This window comes from Schistocerca nitens, chromosome 8 (assembly GCF_023898315.1).
Source record: "Schistocerca nitens isolate TAMUIC-IGC-003100 chromosome 8, iqSchNite1.1, whole genome shotgun sequence".
In the NCBI taxonomy this organism is placed as follows: domain Eukaryota; kingdom Metazoa; phylum Arthropoda; class Insecta; order Orthoptera; family Acrididae; genus Schistocerca; species Schistocerca nitens.
Window position 1 is genome coordinate 96,174,217 of NC_064621.1, and position 17,387 is coordinate 96,191,603.

A 17,387-nucleotide genomic window follows, 5' to 3' on the forward strand; every position below is an offset into this window, starting at 1 on the left:
TAAGCGATAAAATTCGGACAGTACATCTGGAGATTGTGGCGAAGCCATGACACAAGTAAATTAGGGCAGAATTAGTACAAACACGATTTAGCTCGTCGCCAAGTTGTTGTGACTTGGCAAGACAGCCAAGCCACTAGGAGGTAGCCGAAAGGCACGCGTTTAAGCTCACACAGGCTGGCGTGAGGTCTGGAACAGGTAAAGGATTTGAGTCTAGCAAATAAAGTACGTAGCTGTTGGAATACTTAACTTTAATCCATAATTGGTGAACATCGGTCTGACGGTACATGCATCACAAGATAAATAGCAAATGATAATGGCGCCTTGCTAGGTCGTAGCAAATGAAGTAGCTGAAGGCTATGCTAACTATCGTCTCGGCAAATGAGAGCGTAATTTGTCAGTGAACCATCGCTAGCAAAGTCGGCTGTACAACTGGGGCGAGTGCTAGGACGTCTCTCTAGACCTGCCGTGTGGCGGCGCTCGGTCTGCAATCACTGATAGTGGCGACACGCGGGTCCGACGTATACTAGCGGACCGCGGCCGATTTAAAGGCTACCACCTAGCAAGTGTGGTGTCTGGCGGTGACACCACAACAGCTACCTCTGGTGTCATGTCACGAAAGCCACCTATGTATAAAATCTTATTGCTCCATGACAAAACTGCCTGTGACAGTTTGAGTACCAATGGTGTTATGGAATGGAGTAGGGAATGACAAGGTAATTTGCATTGATTTCAGTAGGTACCTCTGTCAGCTTCACTAAGTTGTTGTAATGAATTTTTTTTAATATTGTATCATTATTGCACTTTTTACATCACAGATCTGATGATGGGTTTCTCCCAAAATATGTCATTAGATTACAAAATTATTTTGGTGATCAAGACAAGTGTATTGTTGTTTAAACCAAAATAACCCTTGTGCTCCTCATACAGCCAGCCAATCAGGGGACCCTACAGTTCTCAAACTTATGGTGTGAGTCGTGAAATCACAATCTGTCTTGACATTTGCACTGCCTCCCACAGTCAACACACAAATTCTCAAATTTCTTGATCTCAGTTGTAAAATGCTGACTTTACTGATTTTTTGCAGATAACCCCCTTCAATGGATCTGCTCAAGGCATAAAATGAAAATCTCTGCACAGAAGGCAAATACAATGGTTTTTGGAGGTGAATACCCAGTATGAACGGACATATTCCTAGATAACAGTATTATTGAACAAAGGTCTCACTTCCAGTACCATAGCTGTGACAGTTTCTGACACTGGTCATGATATCAATCACAAACTTAATATATGGCTGGCCACATATGAAACAATCTTAAGAACATTATTTAGGAAAGTGACAAAATTTTACAAATTGATAGCTGTGCATATTTTGCCCTACAGCTCAGAGATACTGGTGATGTATACTAAATATCTTAGTAAGATACAGGGATCAAAAATGAGATTCCTGAAATCTATGGATTGCTGAATAGGTTTAAAAATGATGATAACTGGAGAGAAATGAATAAAATAGAAGACCAATGAAAATAAAGAAAGCTGGCTCCATACTTGAACTGAATGCAAAGTGGAAGAATGTAAAAAGTAATTTTATCATACAGAGCACATGGAAAAACTTAAAAGAAAGAAACAAAAAGAAGAAAATACCCCCCCCCCCCCCAAATACACACACAGACACCATTCAGTTACCATGGAGAGATATGATTTTCTAAATGGTTACCTCTTTTTTGCAAGTGCTGTCATGATATTTTGATGACACTCTTTCCAGCTGATAGGAGTCAAATATTTAGTGTAGTGATTTCTGTTACCTTCTACACTTCTGCATAAATAAAAAATAGTGATTCTTTCTCTTTCTCCTCTTCTACCACAAAAGAGTGCCTTAATCTGCTACTTTCTGTTTTTTAGTGCTTTTAAAAAGAGCACTGACGTAATGAAGAAGACATTTATCCATGTGCATTCATTCCCCAAAGCCAGCAAATTCTTCCAAAGTCTTAAGAATGGCTTAAGCAAACCTCAAACTTTTTTTTTATTTCATAGTCAATGACTTTAGTCACTAGACTGCACTGATCCATGATACTGTGAAAGACAAATTGTTACAATGCTGAAAACAGCAGAAGCCAAGAATATTACAGATTAATTTGCATTCACTGTTGATATTAAATAAAACCAGCACAAATTTTGAACTTATTCGTGCCTTTCCTTTCAATCTGTCTGGTGACCATTAGTTAAAATTTAGCAATGTCATGTTCATGCATGAAGTCTTTTCTTTTCAGATTCCTTTACTTGTGGCTGGACACAGCTAAATGACACCAAATAACAAATGTTCATGATGAAACGAAGGGACAAAACATTAGAAAGTTGAGAAATACAAACACTACAAAAATTAACAGATATATTATTTTGAATATGTACATAGTCACTATTAAAATAGCAAACTTTTACAGTTGACAACAAATATTATAAACAACACTTTTTACAAAGTTTATGACTTTGGGGGCACAGGTCAAGATTAGTTTCAGCCCTCCTTGTCATACATTATATTAAGCTAACACTGTTAATCATAATTAACAGCAATTCAACTGAAGGACTTTTTCTCTTTTTTCTTCTTCTTTTTGCCAGAATTTTCTGGGATTGACGGCTCTTCATTTATTCTTTTCTCACCACTGAAAATAACGCAAAAATTCATAATCAGTAAAAATTATTCCATTCCATTGTGGCAGAGCGCTACAGCAACCAGTTTAAGATTATTTCAGAAAAAAAAAAAAAAAAAAAAAAAGGTCTTGGTTGGGAAATTATTTAATGTCAATGTTGTGTTTCAGCCTGTTGGGACATTGTCAGATTGTGTAAAAGTAGCTGGATATGAAAGCTATCCATTATATAGCCATGTAAAATGAAAAATGGACAGAACAGTATCTTGAACTCACCAGCTGACACTGCCATAGTCACACAAAGTAGGGCCATGCTTACAAAAATAAATGCAGTATGAGTCGCATGCTGGATGGTGTCCTTCTGGCATGCACACAGTAATTTCACATTAGTGTTTGTGTGCATGCCAAAAGGACATTGTGCTGCATGTGGCTCATACTGCATTTAATTTTGTAAGCATGGCACTATTTTGTACTATTATGGTGGTGTCAGCTGCTGTGTTCTACGTCCACCTTGCATTTTATATGTTTTTGTGATGGATGGATTACATAACCAGTTACTGTTGTGTCCATTTTACATTTTATATGGCTATATAATGGATGAATTACGTAACCAGTTACTCTTGTGTCCATTTTATATGGCTATATAATGGATGGGTTTCATATCCAGCTACTTTTACACAATTTGATGATGGCACAAAAGGGTGAAAAACTTCTCTCTCTCTCTCTTTCCTTGTGCCTGTGTCCCACACTCCGTAGGTTCGGCATGGTTATCATCTGATTTGGCGAGGTTAATTGAAGGGGCGGCCAGATGCCCTTCCTGTCACCAAAATTGTGAAACGCTACGTTGAGATCAAATAATTTCGCAACCAAGACTATTTTTATTCTATCATAGTGAAATTCTGTTCTTTTACAAGGAACTAACAACCAGAACTCTCGTACATAATGAAACCATTACAACAATTTTAAAATAAAAATGTTAAAATAATATCATATGGTAGCTATGTTCGTTACATATGAAGTGCTTATTTCCAAAATGGTACACTTCCAGTTTTGTTCATTTCAAGATTCAGAGGCTTAAACATAACTGAGTGATGAGAACAGAAAGAAATGGTAAACCCTTGCAACAAGCAATGAACTGCAATATTTCAGTTATCTCAGTCAAAGAATTTCATCACTCAATTATGTTTAAGCCTCAGGTGTACCATTATTGAAATAATGCCTTCGTATATGACTCCATATAAAATGTACATTTAATATGTGAACATATCTGTAAATGTGTAACACACATCAATTTGGAAACTGAAATGTACAGGGGTTGGACAAAAATATGAAAACACCACAGGAAACACATGCTTGTACATAAATTCAGATGCTAGCCAAACCTGCATGTTGCATTGTTGTAACTGACCACGAACAGCACCTGTGCAATGTCCTCAATACGTTGCAAGTGTCTGTTATGGTCAGAACAGCGTACTGTATAGTTGTGAGTGCATTATGTCAGAACTAAGTGAATTCAAGCGGATGCAAATTATTTGCACTTGTATGGTAGGTGCTTCCATAACCATGGGAGCCAAATGTCTGTGTTTCAGGGGCACTGACTGCATGCAGGGAAAGTAAAAAAAATCATCCACTAAGTCACAACACTGATAAATATGTGTTAGCATGACAAATTGTCACTGGAGAGGATTATGATGAAAAATAAGAGGACGACAGCTGCTAGAACCACTGCAGAATGGTTAGTCGCACTCCCCAAAACAATGACAGCACCAAAAACCACGAAGAGAGTTCCATAAACAGGAAATTACAGGATGATCTGCAATTTCAAAACCAATAACAGCTGGACTATGGACCAATGGTAGAAAGTCATATGATCAGATGAGCTGTTTGGATTGTATCCAAAAGTCTGGTCATATTTACATCCCAAGAGGGAAACAGGGCAGGGGTTCGGTGATGATCGGGGCAGCATATTGTGGTATTTCAGGAGCCCCACAGGTATTCTGCAGGGTCGTATTATTTGCAAGGATTACCTGAACATTTTGGCTGATCAAGTCCATCCCACGGTACAACGTTTGATGCCCAGCGATGATGCCCTGTTTCAAGATGACAGAGCACCTGTTCTTACAGCTCGCGTTATCCAGGACTGATTTCGTGAGAATGAGGATGAACTGTCACATCTCCCTGGCTGCCATAGTCCCCAGATCTCAATATTACTGAGCCTCTGAGGTCTTCTTTCGAGAGAAAGCTGCATGATCACCAGTCACCTTCATCACCGTTACCTGAACTTGCTATTATTTTGCAGGGATCCTTTGAAAACCACATAGGACCTATATTTTCCCATTCTAAGGTGACTGGAATCTGTTTTGAAATCCAATTGGTTTCCTACACTATGTTACACATGGTAATGCATTATGTTTTTGATGTTTCCAGTTTTTGTCCAATCTCTATATATGGTACTGCTGTGCAAAATGTTAAGAGAATGATGATTCTGCATCTAGGTAAAATAGCACAGAAAGTAGCTAATATTTGTAAGCTTTTAAATGCTGAAGTTACATTTCAAACCAACATTTTTACAATGTAAATTAGGGACCAATTTAAAACAGAAGGTTGATAAACACAATAAAGCTGGTATAAAAAAAAATTCAGTGTAACAGAAGTTCTAATATGAACTACATCAGTCAGATTGGTAGGTCCTACAAAGCGAGGCATAAGGAAAACTGGTATGCTTTTCAGCTTCATAATTTTGAAAAGTTGGTTACAAGCACACATTCCATGAAACTGACTGATCTTTTTGGGAGGATAAGTGTAGAAAACTGAATCTACAGGAACAGTTAGAAATTACAATACGTAGCAGGACAAATGAAAATGCATTTAGGGACAGGAGAGACAAACAACTTTTTAAACATTTCAAAAGCTTTTTAAGACATCAGCATGTTGTTAGCTACTTTGTAATCATACTCTTGACATTCAGTGTATGATGAGATTCATGCTCCTGACCATCTATGCAGAGATGTGCATCATCTTTGATTTCTTGATTATGAACACAAAATGCTCAGTCATGCTGTATATGTTTTTGTACCTGAGTGAGTCTTTTCTGGAGATATACAGACTGTGCACACAAATAGCTGGTGCTGTGATACTGCCTACATTTATGGACAGCATATGTCAATCCACTTTAGTTTATTTTACATACTGGAAAATGATGTTTAAATGTATTTTAGGGTGGCATGGTTACAAGGGGAATAATCATTAAATTTTAACATTTTTATTTATATTTTTATCTTTATCACTTTCATAAGATTCTTGTGAAATAATTATGATGATGAAGTCTTGCTCTGAAACAATTCAATGTAAGTGCTTTTGCACTGTGGAAGGTGGTTCAACCTGCATTTTGAACATTAAAACAAAACAAAATTTTTGAATAGCATCCAAAACTACCTTACAGCAAAAAGTCACACAATCACGTAATTCCTCATTTCTTGTACAAATGAATCTCACCCAATATCTATTGACAGTTTTTCACTATCAACTTCAAATTCAACTATGAACTCCCCTCCAGCACACTATATTGTTGACAATTCTGAGTGGAGTGTTGTAACAAGAATGATCTAAAATTTTAATATGCTTACCTCTTCACAGAAATTATGCCCTTTGCTCCTTTTGACAAAGCTCTGTCCCATTCTTGTTCTGAGCCTTTTATAACATACTGACTCAAATTTTCATTTTTCAGCCTCTTTAATTCTTCCTGCTGTTTTAGTTTAAGGTCCTGAAATAACAAAAAGAGGTTAATAATTTTCTAACTGGAGTCCAGTACTTAAATACTGTTTTACATAATTGTGAAATGCTCATATTCACACCTTCGCTGCTTCATCCAATTCTTGCTGCATCGTCTTCACTAAAGGATTTAGTTTTAAGTCTTGCTTTGGCTGCACAAAATCCTTTTCTATTGCTCGCTCAAGAACACCTGTCAGGTACTGAACTAATCGACGAATTGTACGATTAAAAAGACCCAGCAGCTGTGACACTGGCAACTCAAGCTCAGTGGCCAAGTCATCAGCTGTTTTGTGTTGCAGCCCCAGTCCAAGTAATATTGCCTGGAAAAAAGGTAACAAGTACTATTTACAAATGAACACAAAATACAATGCCACTACACATATTCAACTTTTATTGTATACTACTTTTTCTCATTTTCGATGTAGGTAATTACACTTCACTCTCTTAGCTTACCATGGATATCACAACTGTTTATGAAGGAAGGTGATACTACTGACCCCGCCACCCAATCGAAGGGGAGTATATCATCTCCCAGAAAATAATCTAACTCAGTTCTGTGCTTAAATTTCCTGACAGATTAAAACTGTGTACCCATCTGCGACTTGGGCCTGGAAAAGTTTACGGCAAAGGTTTGGTTAATGGTGATAGTTGTAGCTTTGAATAATGGACTACTTGAGTACAGATACACCAAAAATTATGTAGCATGTCCACATGCTACCCTTGTCAACTGTGCCACTGTTCCATACCACAATATTTTAATACCACGTCAATTACGGGTAATGGATGAATGTATGACAAAACAGCAACTTGTTAAAATCATTGTCTGGTTCAGTTTTCTGTGGTTTCACTCAATGTGATGTCTCCTTTCAAAAGGAAATGGTCAAGGAGTCCAATGTTCACACCAGAGGGGGCATGATGGGGGTGAGGGGAGGGGAGGGGAGGGGAGGGTTGAAGGAGGCGAGTGTCATCCCACATACAGAACAGGTTCTTCCAGATGCCAAGAAGCACAGGATGCAGCCAACTGCAGATGCTGGCTCATGTCGGTACCAACAATGTGTGTCATTTCTGATTGGAAGAGATTCTCTCTGTTTTGGGCAGATAGCTGAAATGGGAAAGACTGCCAGTCTTGCTTGCGAGATGAGGGCACAGCTCACTATATGTAGCATCACCCACAGGACTGATTGCAGATTTTTGGTACAGAGCCGAGTGGAGAGTGTGAATCAGAAGTTCAGATGGTTCTGCGACCATATAGGCTGCAGATTCCTTGACTTGTGCCATAGGGTGGTGGCCTTCTGGGTTCCGTTTAATAGAAAATGGATCCACTACATGCAGGAGGCAGCAACACAGGTAGCAGGGGCTGTGTGGAGGGGACTGGGCAGTTTTTTTGCGTTGGAGTATTTTGGAAAATTACAAAAACGGCATCAATCCTAAAGGGTGCGGGGCAAGCACAGGACGAGTGTAGATGCAGAAACAAACAATACTGCAGTTGTTGGGAAAGAACAAGAGCTCCACGTGCTAATAGAAAGCACTGAAGCTCTAATTGTTATAGGTATGGAAAGCTGGCTAAAACCAGAGATAAGTCCAGCTGAAATTTTTACAGAGTGCCCAAAGGACAGATGAAGTACAGCTGATGGTGGCATGTTTGTTGCTGTTAGTAGTACTTTATCTTGTAGTGAAACTTAAGTAGATAGTTCCTATGAATTAGTGTGGATTAGAGATTATACTTGACAATCAGAATAAATTAATAATTGATTCTTGTCTGATCTCTTGAGGACCCTCAAGAAACTGAAGAAACCATTTCAGCATGTTCGTCACCACAAAGATACAAATTCCCCATTACAACGCAAGGCCTTATGCAAGTCTGCGCATCCAAGAGGAGCTCATGAAATTTCATTAGAATATTCTTCCTCATCCACCCTGCACTCCAGATCTTCATATGTTTGGGCCAATGAAAGATACACGTTGTGGGGTGACAGGGAGATTATTGAGCAGCAAAACGTTAGCTCCAACATTGACCAGTAAAGTGGTACCACACCGGCCTACAGACCTTCCCAGCAAGGTGGTGTGAGGTCATCCATCATACTGAACATAGATTATGTTGAAAAATAGCATTTTGTACCAAAAAAAGTGGCAATAATATGGTGTACTGGAATCCCGAATAAAGCAAGCCTGCTTCCAGCTAAAAATGTGTTGCATTACTTATCGAACACCTCTCGTACCCTCGATAAGTTAGTGAAAATACATGTTCAAAGCTTGTTGTAGGCATAAAATATTGTTTGAATTGAAGTGAATGCTTTCTCTGGAAATTTTTTTGGACAATTAGTTCAGGTGTCTACTCAAAGTGCAAATGGTTGTGAAAACTTACTTGACCTCATGGCAAAAAATAATTCTGAGCAAATAAAGGCCATCATAGTAGATACAAGGATTAGTGACCTCAAGGTCGTCGTAGCAAGACTGAATACCATAACATCCAAATCCACCACAGATAAATGCAAAATACATCTACTAATTCACTTGACACCTTCCTAAGAGACAGCCTCCACTCCTCCCAAACTCATTATGTAAGTGTTGACCAGATGTGGCTTCAATGCAAAGAAATAGTATTGATAACAATTGAGAGATATACACCAAATAAATTAATAAGGCATGGTACTGATCCCTCACGATACACAAAACAGGAAAGAACACTGTAGCAGAATCAATGAAGAAGGTGTGTGAAATATAAGAGAATGCAAAATTTCTAACTAGCAATGTTTTACTGAAGCTCAAAATTTAGCATGGACTTGTCTGCGAGATGCTTTGAATAGTCTCCAAAAAGAAACTCCGCCTCTAAATCTGGCAGAAAATCAAGAAAGATTCTGGTGGTATGTAAAGTGCACCAGCAGCAAGACACAATCAACACCTTCACTCTGCGATAGCAATGTTAATGTTATTGATGACAGTGCCACTAACGCAGAGTTATTAAAAACGGTTTTCAGAAATTCCTTCATCAAAGAAGACAAAGTAAATGTTCCAGAATTTGAATCAAAAATAGCTGCCAATATGAATAACTTAGAAGTACACATAACTGTTGCAGCTTAAATCACCCAATAAAAGCAGGTCCTCCAGTCCAGATTGTATACCAATTTTGCACAGCATGCTGGTACAATAGCTCTATAGTTAGCTATCATATACAACCACACAATCAACTAAACACCCGTTCCTAAATAATGGAAAGTTGCACAGGCCACTCCAACACTCAAGAAAGGAAAGTAGGAGTAATCCACTGAATTACACACTCTATCACTAACGTCAATTTGCAGTAGAGTTTTGGAACATAAACTGTGTCTGAAGATTATGAATTACCTCAGATAAAAAGATTTATTTACAAATAGCCAGCAAAGATTCAGAAAACATCATTCTTATGAAACACAGCTGGCTCTTTACTCACATGAAGTAATGAGTTCTATTGACAGAAGATCTCAAACTGAGTCCACATTTCTACATTTTCAGAAGCATTTTGACAGTGTTCCTTGTGGTATCAGCCACAATACTTTAAAAAATGCAAGCTGTCATGTTTCCTACAGCCACTGTGACAGCATAAGGCTGCTGCCACAAATGTTTACACCACTGCAAATAACATGCAAACATTCACTGTCCGGAGCTCCAGCAACAGATGTACGTAAGTTCAAACATTCATGCACTGACCCCCATTTTGTGTGTTTGCCAGATGAATAACATTCACAGACTTTTAACAGTGGTCAGGGCTCGACATCTTCTGAATAGAGATTGTACTGAAGAGTGACAGATTTATAAATCCTTTGCATCTGTACATATTTCTACATCAAAATCTATTATTAGCAACTGACACTGCAATTAAAGCAACAAAGTTATGTGTTAATTTTACTATTTGATACTGGATGTAGAATAAATTAATATCTGAATTCCCTGTTTATGAACAGCATCTGTTGCTCACTCCTGTGTCTGGTACAGAACAAAAAAGTGTGCAAAGGAAGTCATAACATTCCTCACATGTGATTTCTAATCAAATTATGTGGCTACAGAGTACCGACTCAGATGTGTAATGGGATTCATAATTTACTATCAGAAAGGTCACAGTTCACAGCAACCGACGAAAAGTCATCAAGCCAAACACATGTGATGTATGGCAAAGAAGTGTTGTACGCCCTCTGCTGTTCCTAATGTGTATAAATGATTTAGGATACAATCTGAGCAGCCCTCTTCAATTGTTTGCATATGATGCTGTCATTTGGCATCTTGTCAGATGATCAAAACCAATTGCAAAGTGATTTAGATAAGATATCTGTATGACGTGAAAATGGCAATTGACCTTAAGTAATGAAAATTGTCAGGCAATTCATGTGAGTACTAAAAGAAATCTAAAAAAATTTTGATTATGCGATAAATCACACAAATCTTAGAGCAGTGAATTCAACTAAATATTTACGAATTTTAATTATGAATAATTTAAACTGGGATGATCACACAGATAATGTTGTGGAGAAACGCAACCAAAGACTGTGATTTATAGGCAGAACACTTAAAAGATGCAACAGGTCTACTAAATTGGCTGTCTACACTATGCTCGTCCGTTCTCTTCTGGAGTAGTGCAGTGTGGAGTGGAATCCGCATCAGATACGATTGAGAGAGGACATTGAGACAGTTTAAAGAAGGGCAGCTTGTTTTGTATTATCATGAAACAGGGGAGGGAGTGTCACAGATATGCTACATGAGCTGGTGTGGCAATCATTAAAACTAATGCCTTTTTTGTTATGGCAGGATCTTTCTCCTTTGGATGCGAAAATATTTTGCTGGCGCCAACCTACATAGGCAGAAATGATCACTGTAATAAAATAACTCAGAGCTTGCACTGAAAGATTTAAGTTCATTTCTTTTTCATATGATCTTAAAGAGAGAAATGGTAGAGGAATAGTCAGAAGGTGGTTCAATGAACCCTCTGCCAGGCACTTAATTGTGAATTACAGAGTAGTGATGTAGATGTAGATGAAGATTAATACCCTTCCCTGCTAAAGCCTGTACTATGTCTCTAATGTCACAGTCGCAGAGGGAACATTAAAGTCCAATCTTCTTCCTTACTTTTCTAACACCGATCATAGTCTTTGCCTTTACGCACACATCTTCTATCACTCTGGTACTGCATGATACTTTATTGGTCAGCAATCATGTTACAGGAGAGGAGGATTAAATCAGTGCAAGCCAATGGAGTATTATATTTTTCTTTTTTTTTTTTTTTAATTTTTTTTGGAGTAGTCCCCATTTAGACCAATGACCTTGTATTCAACATTTTTTCCACTGAGTAAACTACTCAAAAACAGTTCTGCACCAATCTCAGGGCTTGTATATTTCACGTTTCTCATCGAAAATATGCTTCCCAATACTCTTATGCCCACATGAAATCAATGTGTGTAACCACCAGTGTCATTTTCAGTGCAATTCTGTGTCTCTCTAAATAAAGACCATGACAGTGTATCTTTGTATACTATTCATGCCTTGAAGGGTCATTTCAAGCTTAGACCATGAAAGCTGTGTCACTCTGTAACAGGAGGTTGTTAGCAAGGGAAATTACTGGCCAAAATGACTCATACTGTTACAATGCCAGTCAAAGATTCAGCTGCTCTTGTGACACATAAAACACAGAAGATCTGCTTCATGGTGGTCACCTGTGGTCAACACCACTAGTTGATGATCGCGAACTGCACATTACAGTTCCTAGTACTCCAAGAAGAATGCAACAGAACTGTGCACTGTCTTTTTGGAGGTAATAAGAGAGCTGTGCTGATCCAGACATACACAAATGCCTCCCATTCAATCAATTCGGCCTCTAGGTATCTGTTACAAACTGCAGTAACCCCCCACCCCCACTGCCATAGTATGCAAACGTCAGCAAGTAAACACCTGAAATGGAACTGAATCTTGGATTTTGTGTATCGTGTTCTCCTTACTAACAAGGGCAGGATTAAAGCAGAAGAATATGGAGGCAGCCACACAGCAATGCATGTCTCAGGCATGCAGCCCCACAAGTTAGGCAACAAACTGGGCCAATCACGATTTGTGCTGCTATCATATAAGGATGTCAGACAGCTCTCAGTGCTACTCCCTCCTCATGCCTCAGGAATGTTGCTGTACAAGAGTGGGATAGGTTCAAGCAGGAATGTGTGCCACAGAGGACTGAGCATTATACTGTGCTCAATACTCACTGTTATCCAGCAATTGATTTTGCTTTAGCTGATGCACAAGGATGTGCAATTTTGAACAGATTGCCTATATTTTTGTTACTGTTTTGTTTTCATTTTGCTAAAAAGTTATTTTAATTTCATAAAGATTATTCTTTCAGTCCCAGCTCTCCCTGAATCTAAGCCTACATATGTTTGCACATATCAAGATGGTGATTTTGGTGCACGTGCCAACAATCTGTACCTCAAATCCCTCAATTTTCTCATTGTCAAAGCATCTTGACATGTTATTTTGGAATCCACTTCTCTCCTCACATTTATTCCATTCAGTTGTTCCAAAAATCTATCTAGAACATACTTGTTTACACTTAACACCTTTCTGGCACATGAAATTGGCACTACTTTTTTGCCTCAAGGCCATTGACATTCACGTAATGCTACTTTTGATGTTTCATTTCTAGCATGAAATTGCCCAATCAACAATAACAAACTAACACCAAGATCAGTTTATTCTTTTGAAATTGATCCAGACTTTGCAAAGGAAACCAAATTGGATCATCCCACACCAAGTGCACTGTTGGTACCTGCCTGTAAGCATCACCAACCCCAATGAAGTTTTGCACAAATGTTTTGAAAAAAAAAAAAATCCTGGCTTTAGGAGGCTCTCAGTGGCAAAATGTGATGTGGGTTCTATGAAAAATTGGCTGAGACAGCATAAAATTGAAGTTAGTAGTAATCCAGAGAAAATAAATGGATCAGATACATCACACACTGTTAAAATTTCAAGGCTTTGTCCCTCACTATTATCATGCTACTTAGGTCCAAAGTTGGGGAAAAATGAATCACAATTTTTCAACTATCTTGTAACTGCATTTTTAAAAATCTTTTATTATTTTTTATGCCAAGTGTAGCTGTGCAGAAAAGTGCTACATTTGTCGGATGTTGATCAGAAGGTCATTCATTCCACATCAAGCAGACCAATTTTACGAAGCATAACTACATGATCATCTCCAGTTTGAATAAAATTGTTCATGAATGGTTTCTAATGAATAGAAATAGCAAAATGCTCAAAAATTATATGTCTTAGGAGGTTTTCAGTTGAGGGCTGAAAATTGAATTGTGAGCTCTATGACAGTTGAACCAAATTTAAGACAGGGCAAAACTGAAACTCTCTTAACTTTAGCCAAAACTGAAATAATTTGGTATAGATTAGTTGCAGTAATTAGAAAAACACCATTAAAAATTTCATTCAAATTGGAGACGGTCATGTGGGTATGTTTCTTAAAATTGGTCTACTTGATGTGGAACGACCCCTCTGACGAACACTCAATAAATGTATTTCACAAAGTTTTTTCACAGTTCCCAATCATTAAATACAATATTGTCCACCTCCATAGCTGAGTGGTCGGCGTGACTGACTGTCATGTGGAAGGCCTGGGTTCAATTTTCGGTACTGCCAGGTATTTTTTCTTGGTGGGAGGACTGGAAAAGGATGCACTTAGCCCCATGCTGCCAATTGAGGAGCTACTTGACAGAGCAATAGTGGCTGCAGGTAATGAAACTGACAACAGCTGGGAAAGCGGTGTGCTGATGCCACGCTCCTCCATACCACATCCAATGACACCATTGGTGGAAAGCGACATGGCAGTCAGTTGGTACTGACGGACCTTAGAGGGGCTGAGGATAGAGTTTACATTTATGTAAATATGACACATGCACTTTCCAGATATTTTTGTCTGTGATTATAATTTTGTGATGTCTTTCACATGGATCAACTTCAAGAAAAGTATGGCTACATTTGAATTCAATCTCCTGTTTCTCAACTATTGTAAATAAAGGAGCAGGAATCTTATAAATCTTCATAAAATTCAGACAAATTTCCAGTGGTGATACACACTAAAAACTGTTACTTACTGACTGTACTGCTGATAAGTGAGTATCTCCCATTTGCCGCAAGAAATAAAGGCGTGCTAACATAGGCAAGAGATCCATGATCAAATGGTAGTCCACCAGATTGTTGGAGTACATTTCCAGACGTTTGATGTCATACTTGGTGACATAGCAGTCCAGCTCTTGCTGTGTAAGATCTGAAAAAGCAAAATATGGATGCCACATTGAAAAAGAAGTATAAAATATGCAGGACAGATAACTGAGTTGTAGTATTAAACACTCAAAACTAGAAGCTCAGAATAACAGTGAAGTGGAAATTGGGTATGCATATAGAAATAATTGATCAAGAACTGTGGTCAACAGCATAAACACTTGGCAACGAGAATGAAAGGAAGTAATTCTTGAATGACATCATCTTCTCAAATACAGTATAGCTGTACCAATTTTTGTTTATTAACTTCTGGAAGTGTTTTGGATAAACACTTTGTCAACAGTCAGATGCAAAAATGTGCATAACTAACAGTATTTACGTACAGACATTATGGTGCAAGTAATTTTTAACTATCACACATTTTTACTATCATACACTGACTTTTAGCATGACATCTGTATGTAAGCACTTTTAATCCTGCATATTTTCATATCTGACAGTTGGTAATCAGTTTATCTCAAAACATGTCGAGGTAATGATAAACAAAATATTTGTAGAGCTGTGCCTTGTTAGTGAAGATATTATTGAAACTGACTACAAGCCATGGTGTTCAGAAAATATTTAAAATAAAATTAAGGAAAAGTGCACCAAAAAACAATAGCAAAATAGGACATCTTAGGACTAAAATTCAAATAACATTAAGTGATATGAGACAGAACAAGAGTCAAGGAAAACAACAGACCAACAAAAAAAAAAAAAAAAAAAAAGAAATCAAGATGAAAAAATGGAGGGAAAAGTTTATAAATACAATTAAACAAGATTATAACAATATTAGAGAAGGAAAGTTGCTACTCACCATATAGTGGAGATGCTGAGTTAGCTTTCGGCCATTAAGGCCTTTGTCAGCAATAGACACACAGCCACACGCATGCACACACACACTCAAGCAAACACAACTTGCACACACATCTGCAGTCTCAGAGTGTGTTTTCAGTTATCTGAGACTGCAGATGTGTGTGCAAGTTGTGTTTGCGTGAGTGTGTGTGTGCGTGTCTATTGCTGACAAAGGCCTTAATGGCCGAAAGCTATAATTGTGTAAATTTTTTTGTTGTGCCTATTGCGACTCAGCATCTCCGCTATATGGTGAAGAGCAACTTTCCTTCTCTAATATTGTTACATTCCATCCTGGATTTTCCATTGTTTGCTTAAACAAGATTAGTCAGCCCAAGATACCAAAATGATATAAGGGGAGAGTACTCAGAAGAGCATGGAAGGAGGGGGGGGGGGGGAGGAAGGGTGGTGAGAGAATGAATGAAGAAATTTGAGAATGAAAGGCAGGAAAGACAATTAAGGTTCAACATTCTGTAGACGACTATGCCATTAGAGAGGAATTACAAACATGGATAAGACAATGATGGGAATGAAAACTGGCCATGTCCTTTTAAAAGAAATTAATGAAACTCTAATTTGAAGTGATCCAGGGAAGCTACATAAAACATAAATATGGACGGCTGTATGGAGATTGAAACTGCTATATCACACTGATTAGTAAATTTATTCCTGTGTTTCCAGTTTTTGTCATCATTTATCTGGCTGAACTTCCTTTTTCCCCAACATTTGGCAACAGTTCATTTATCTGTTTCATCTCATATAACCTAATATAGGGTGAGGCAAAAAGGACTTTCGAACTTTGGAATGATGTAGAAATTTATTGAGATAACTCTGAGAATTGATATATGTGTCACCATGCAGCAAACAATCTCAAGGTTGATTCATGTAGTGCATCAGTACCCCAATCCACCACCAGGAGCACCAGCACAGTGAACAGTTAAAATGGCTGCTTTCACTGTTGCAAAGCATGCTCCCTGTGTGTTTTGGTTTCATGAAAAAATCTCTGCACCAACTATTATAATCGAGACTCAAGTGTCTCAAGGAAAATTTAATTATATCTGCATCAATTGTTTGGTGCAAATTTCACACTGACTATGCTAAAGAACCTCCAAGCAGTCCTGCAATTTACTCTTGGCAGAAGAATTTTGTTGCAAAAGTTACGCGTGATTAGCTGCAACCAATGTCGGAAGAAACTGATTACTGGTAGGACATTTGCCGCGTCATAAATGGTAGTCACACTGAACCAAAATGACACTTGACACTTTTATGTGAAACTTGAGATTGTTTGCAACAAAATGACACATCTAACAATCCTGTAAGTTATCAGAATAAACTTCTGTATCACTGCAAAGTTGTAAGGTCCTTTTTGACACACGCTGTATTTTGCCTCTAATTTTATTTCACATGTTGTTTTCCTCATTATCTGGTGGTAACTTGAAATTCACAATTTCTCAACTGCAGTCAGTTGTTCACTATAGCTTGTAGTGCTGTCTTTTCTGATCACCTGTCATTGGGTTTTACAATTTTTATTGTCTGTTCATGCTAGTCACCTGTTACTGCTCTCATCAGAATATTTTCCTCAAAATTTAGTCTAATGATAAAATATATTTATATTCTTAATTATTTGTATCGAATTTAATTTTATAATATAAATGTATCTTGTTTATTATAGACAGTAAAAAACACAATTTCAAATATTTCCATTCTGGTGCAGCTGCCATAAGAACAATGCTCCTGAAAATTGGTTTCAACAAAACTGGACTTCTAAGTAATAAATATGAAATAACATGAATTTAAACTCAGTTTTCTTTACAAAAGTTCCTAAAATGCCTCAGAGGTTCCCCCCCC

The 17,387-nt window shown here is 37.8% G+C and overlaps 1 protein-coding gene across 1 annotated transcript in view; it reads right to left on the bottom strand.

Annotated features, from left to right (window-relative positions):
• Window positions 1-2,373: 2,373 nt before the first annotated feature.
• LOC126198938 (RNA cytidine acetyltransferase) overlaps window positions 2,374-17,387 on the bottom strand; it is a 91,632-nt gene continuing 76,618 nt past the window's right edge. Inside the window, exons 17-20 of the mRNA XM_049935578.1 lie at window positions 14,522-14,694; window positions 6,497-6,733; window positions 6,269-6,405; window positions 2,374-2,657 (exon numbers count right to left, since the gene is read on the bottom strand). Of these exons, the coding sequence (XP_049791535.1) occupies window positions 2,570-2,657; window positions 6,269-6,405; window positions 6,497-6,733; window positions 14,522-14,694 (635 nt within the window). The 3' untranslated portion in view covers window positions 2,374-2,569. The remainder of the gene's footprint in view (window positions 2,658-6,268; window positions 6,406-6,496; window positions 6,734-14,521; window positions 14,695-17,387) is intronic.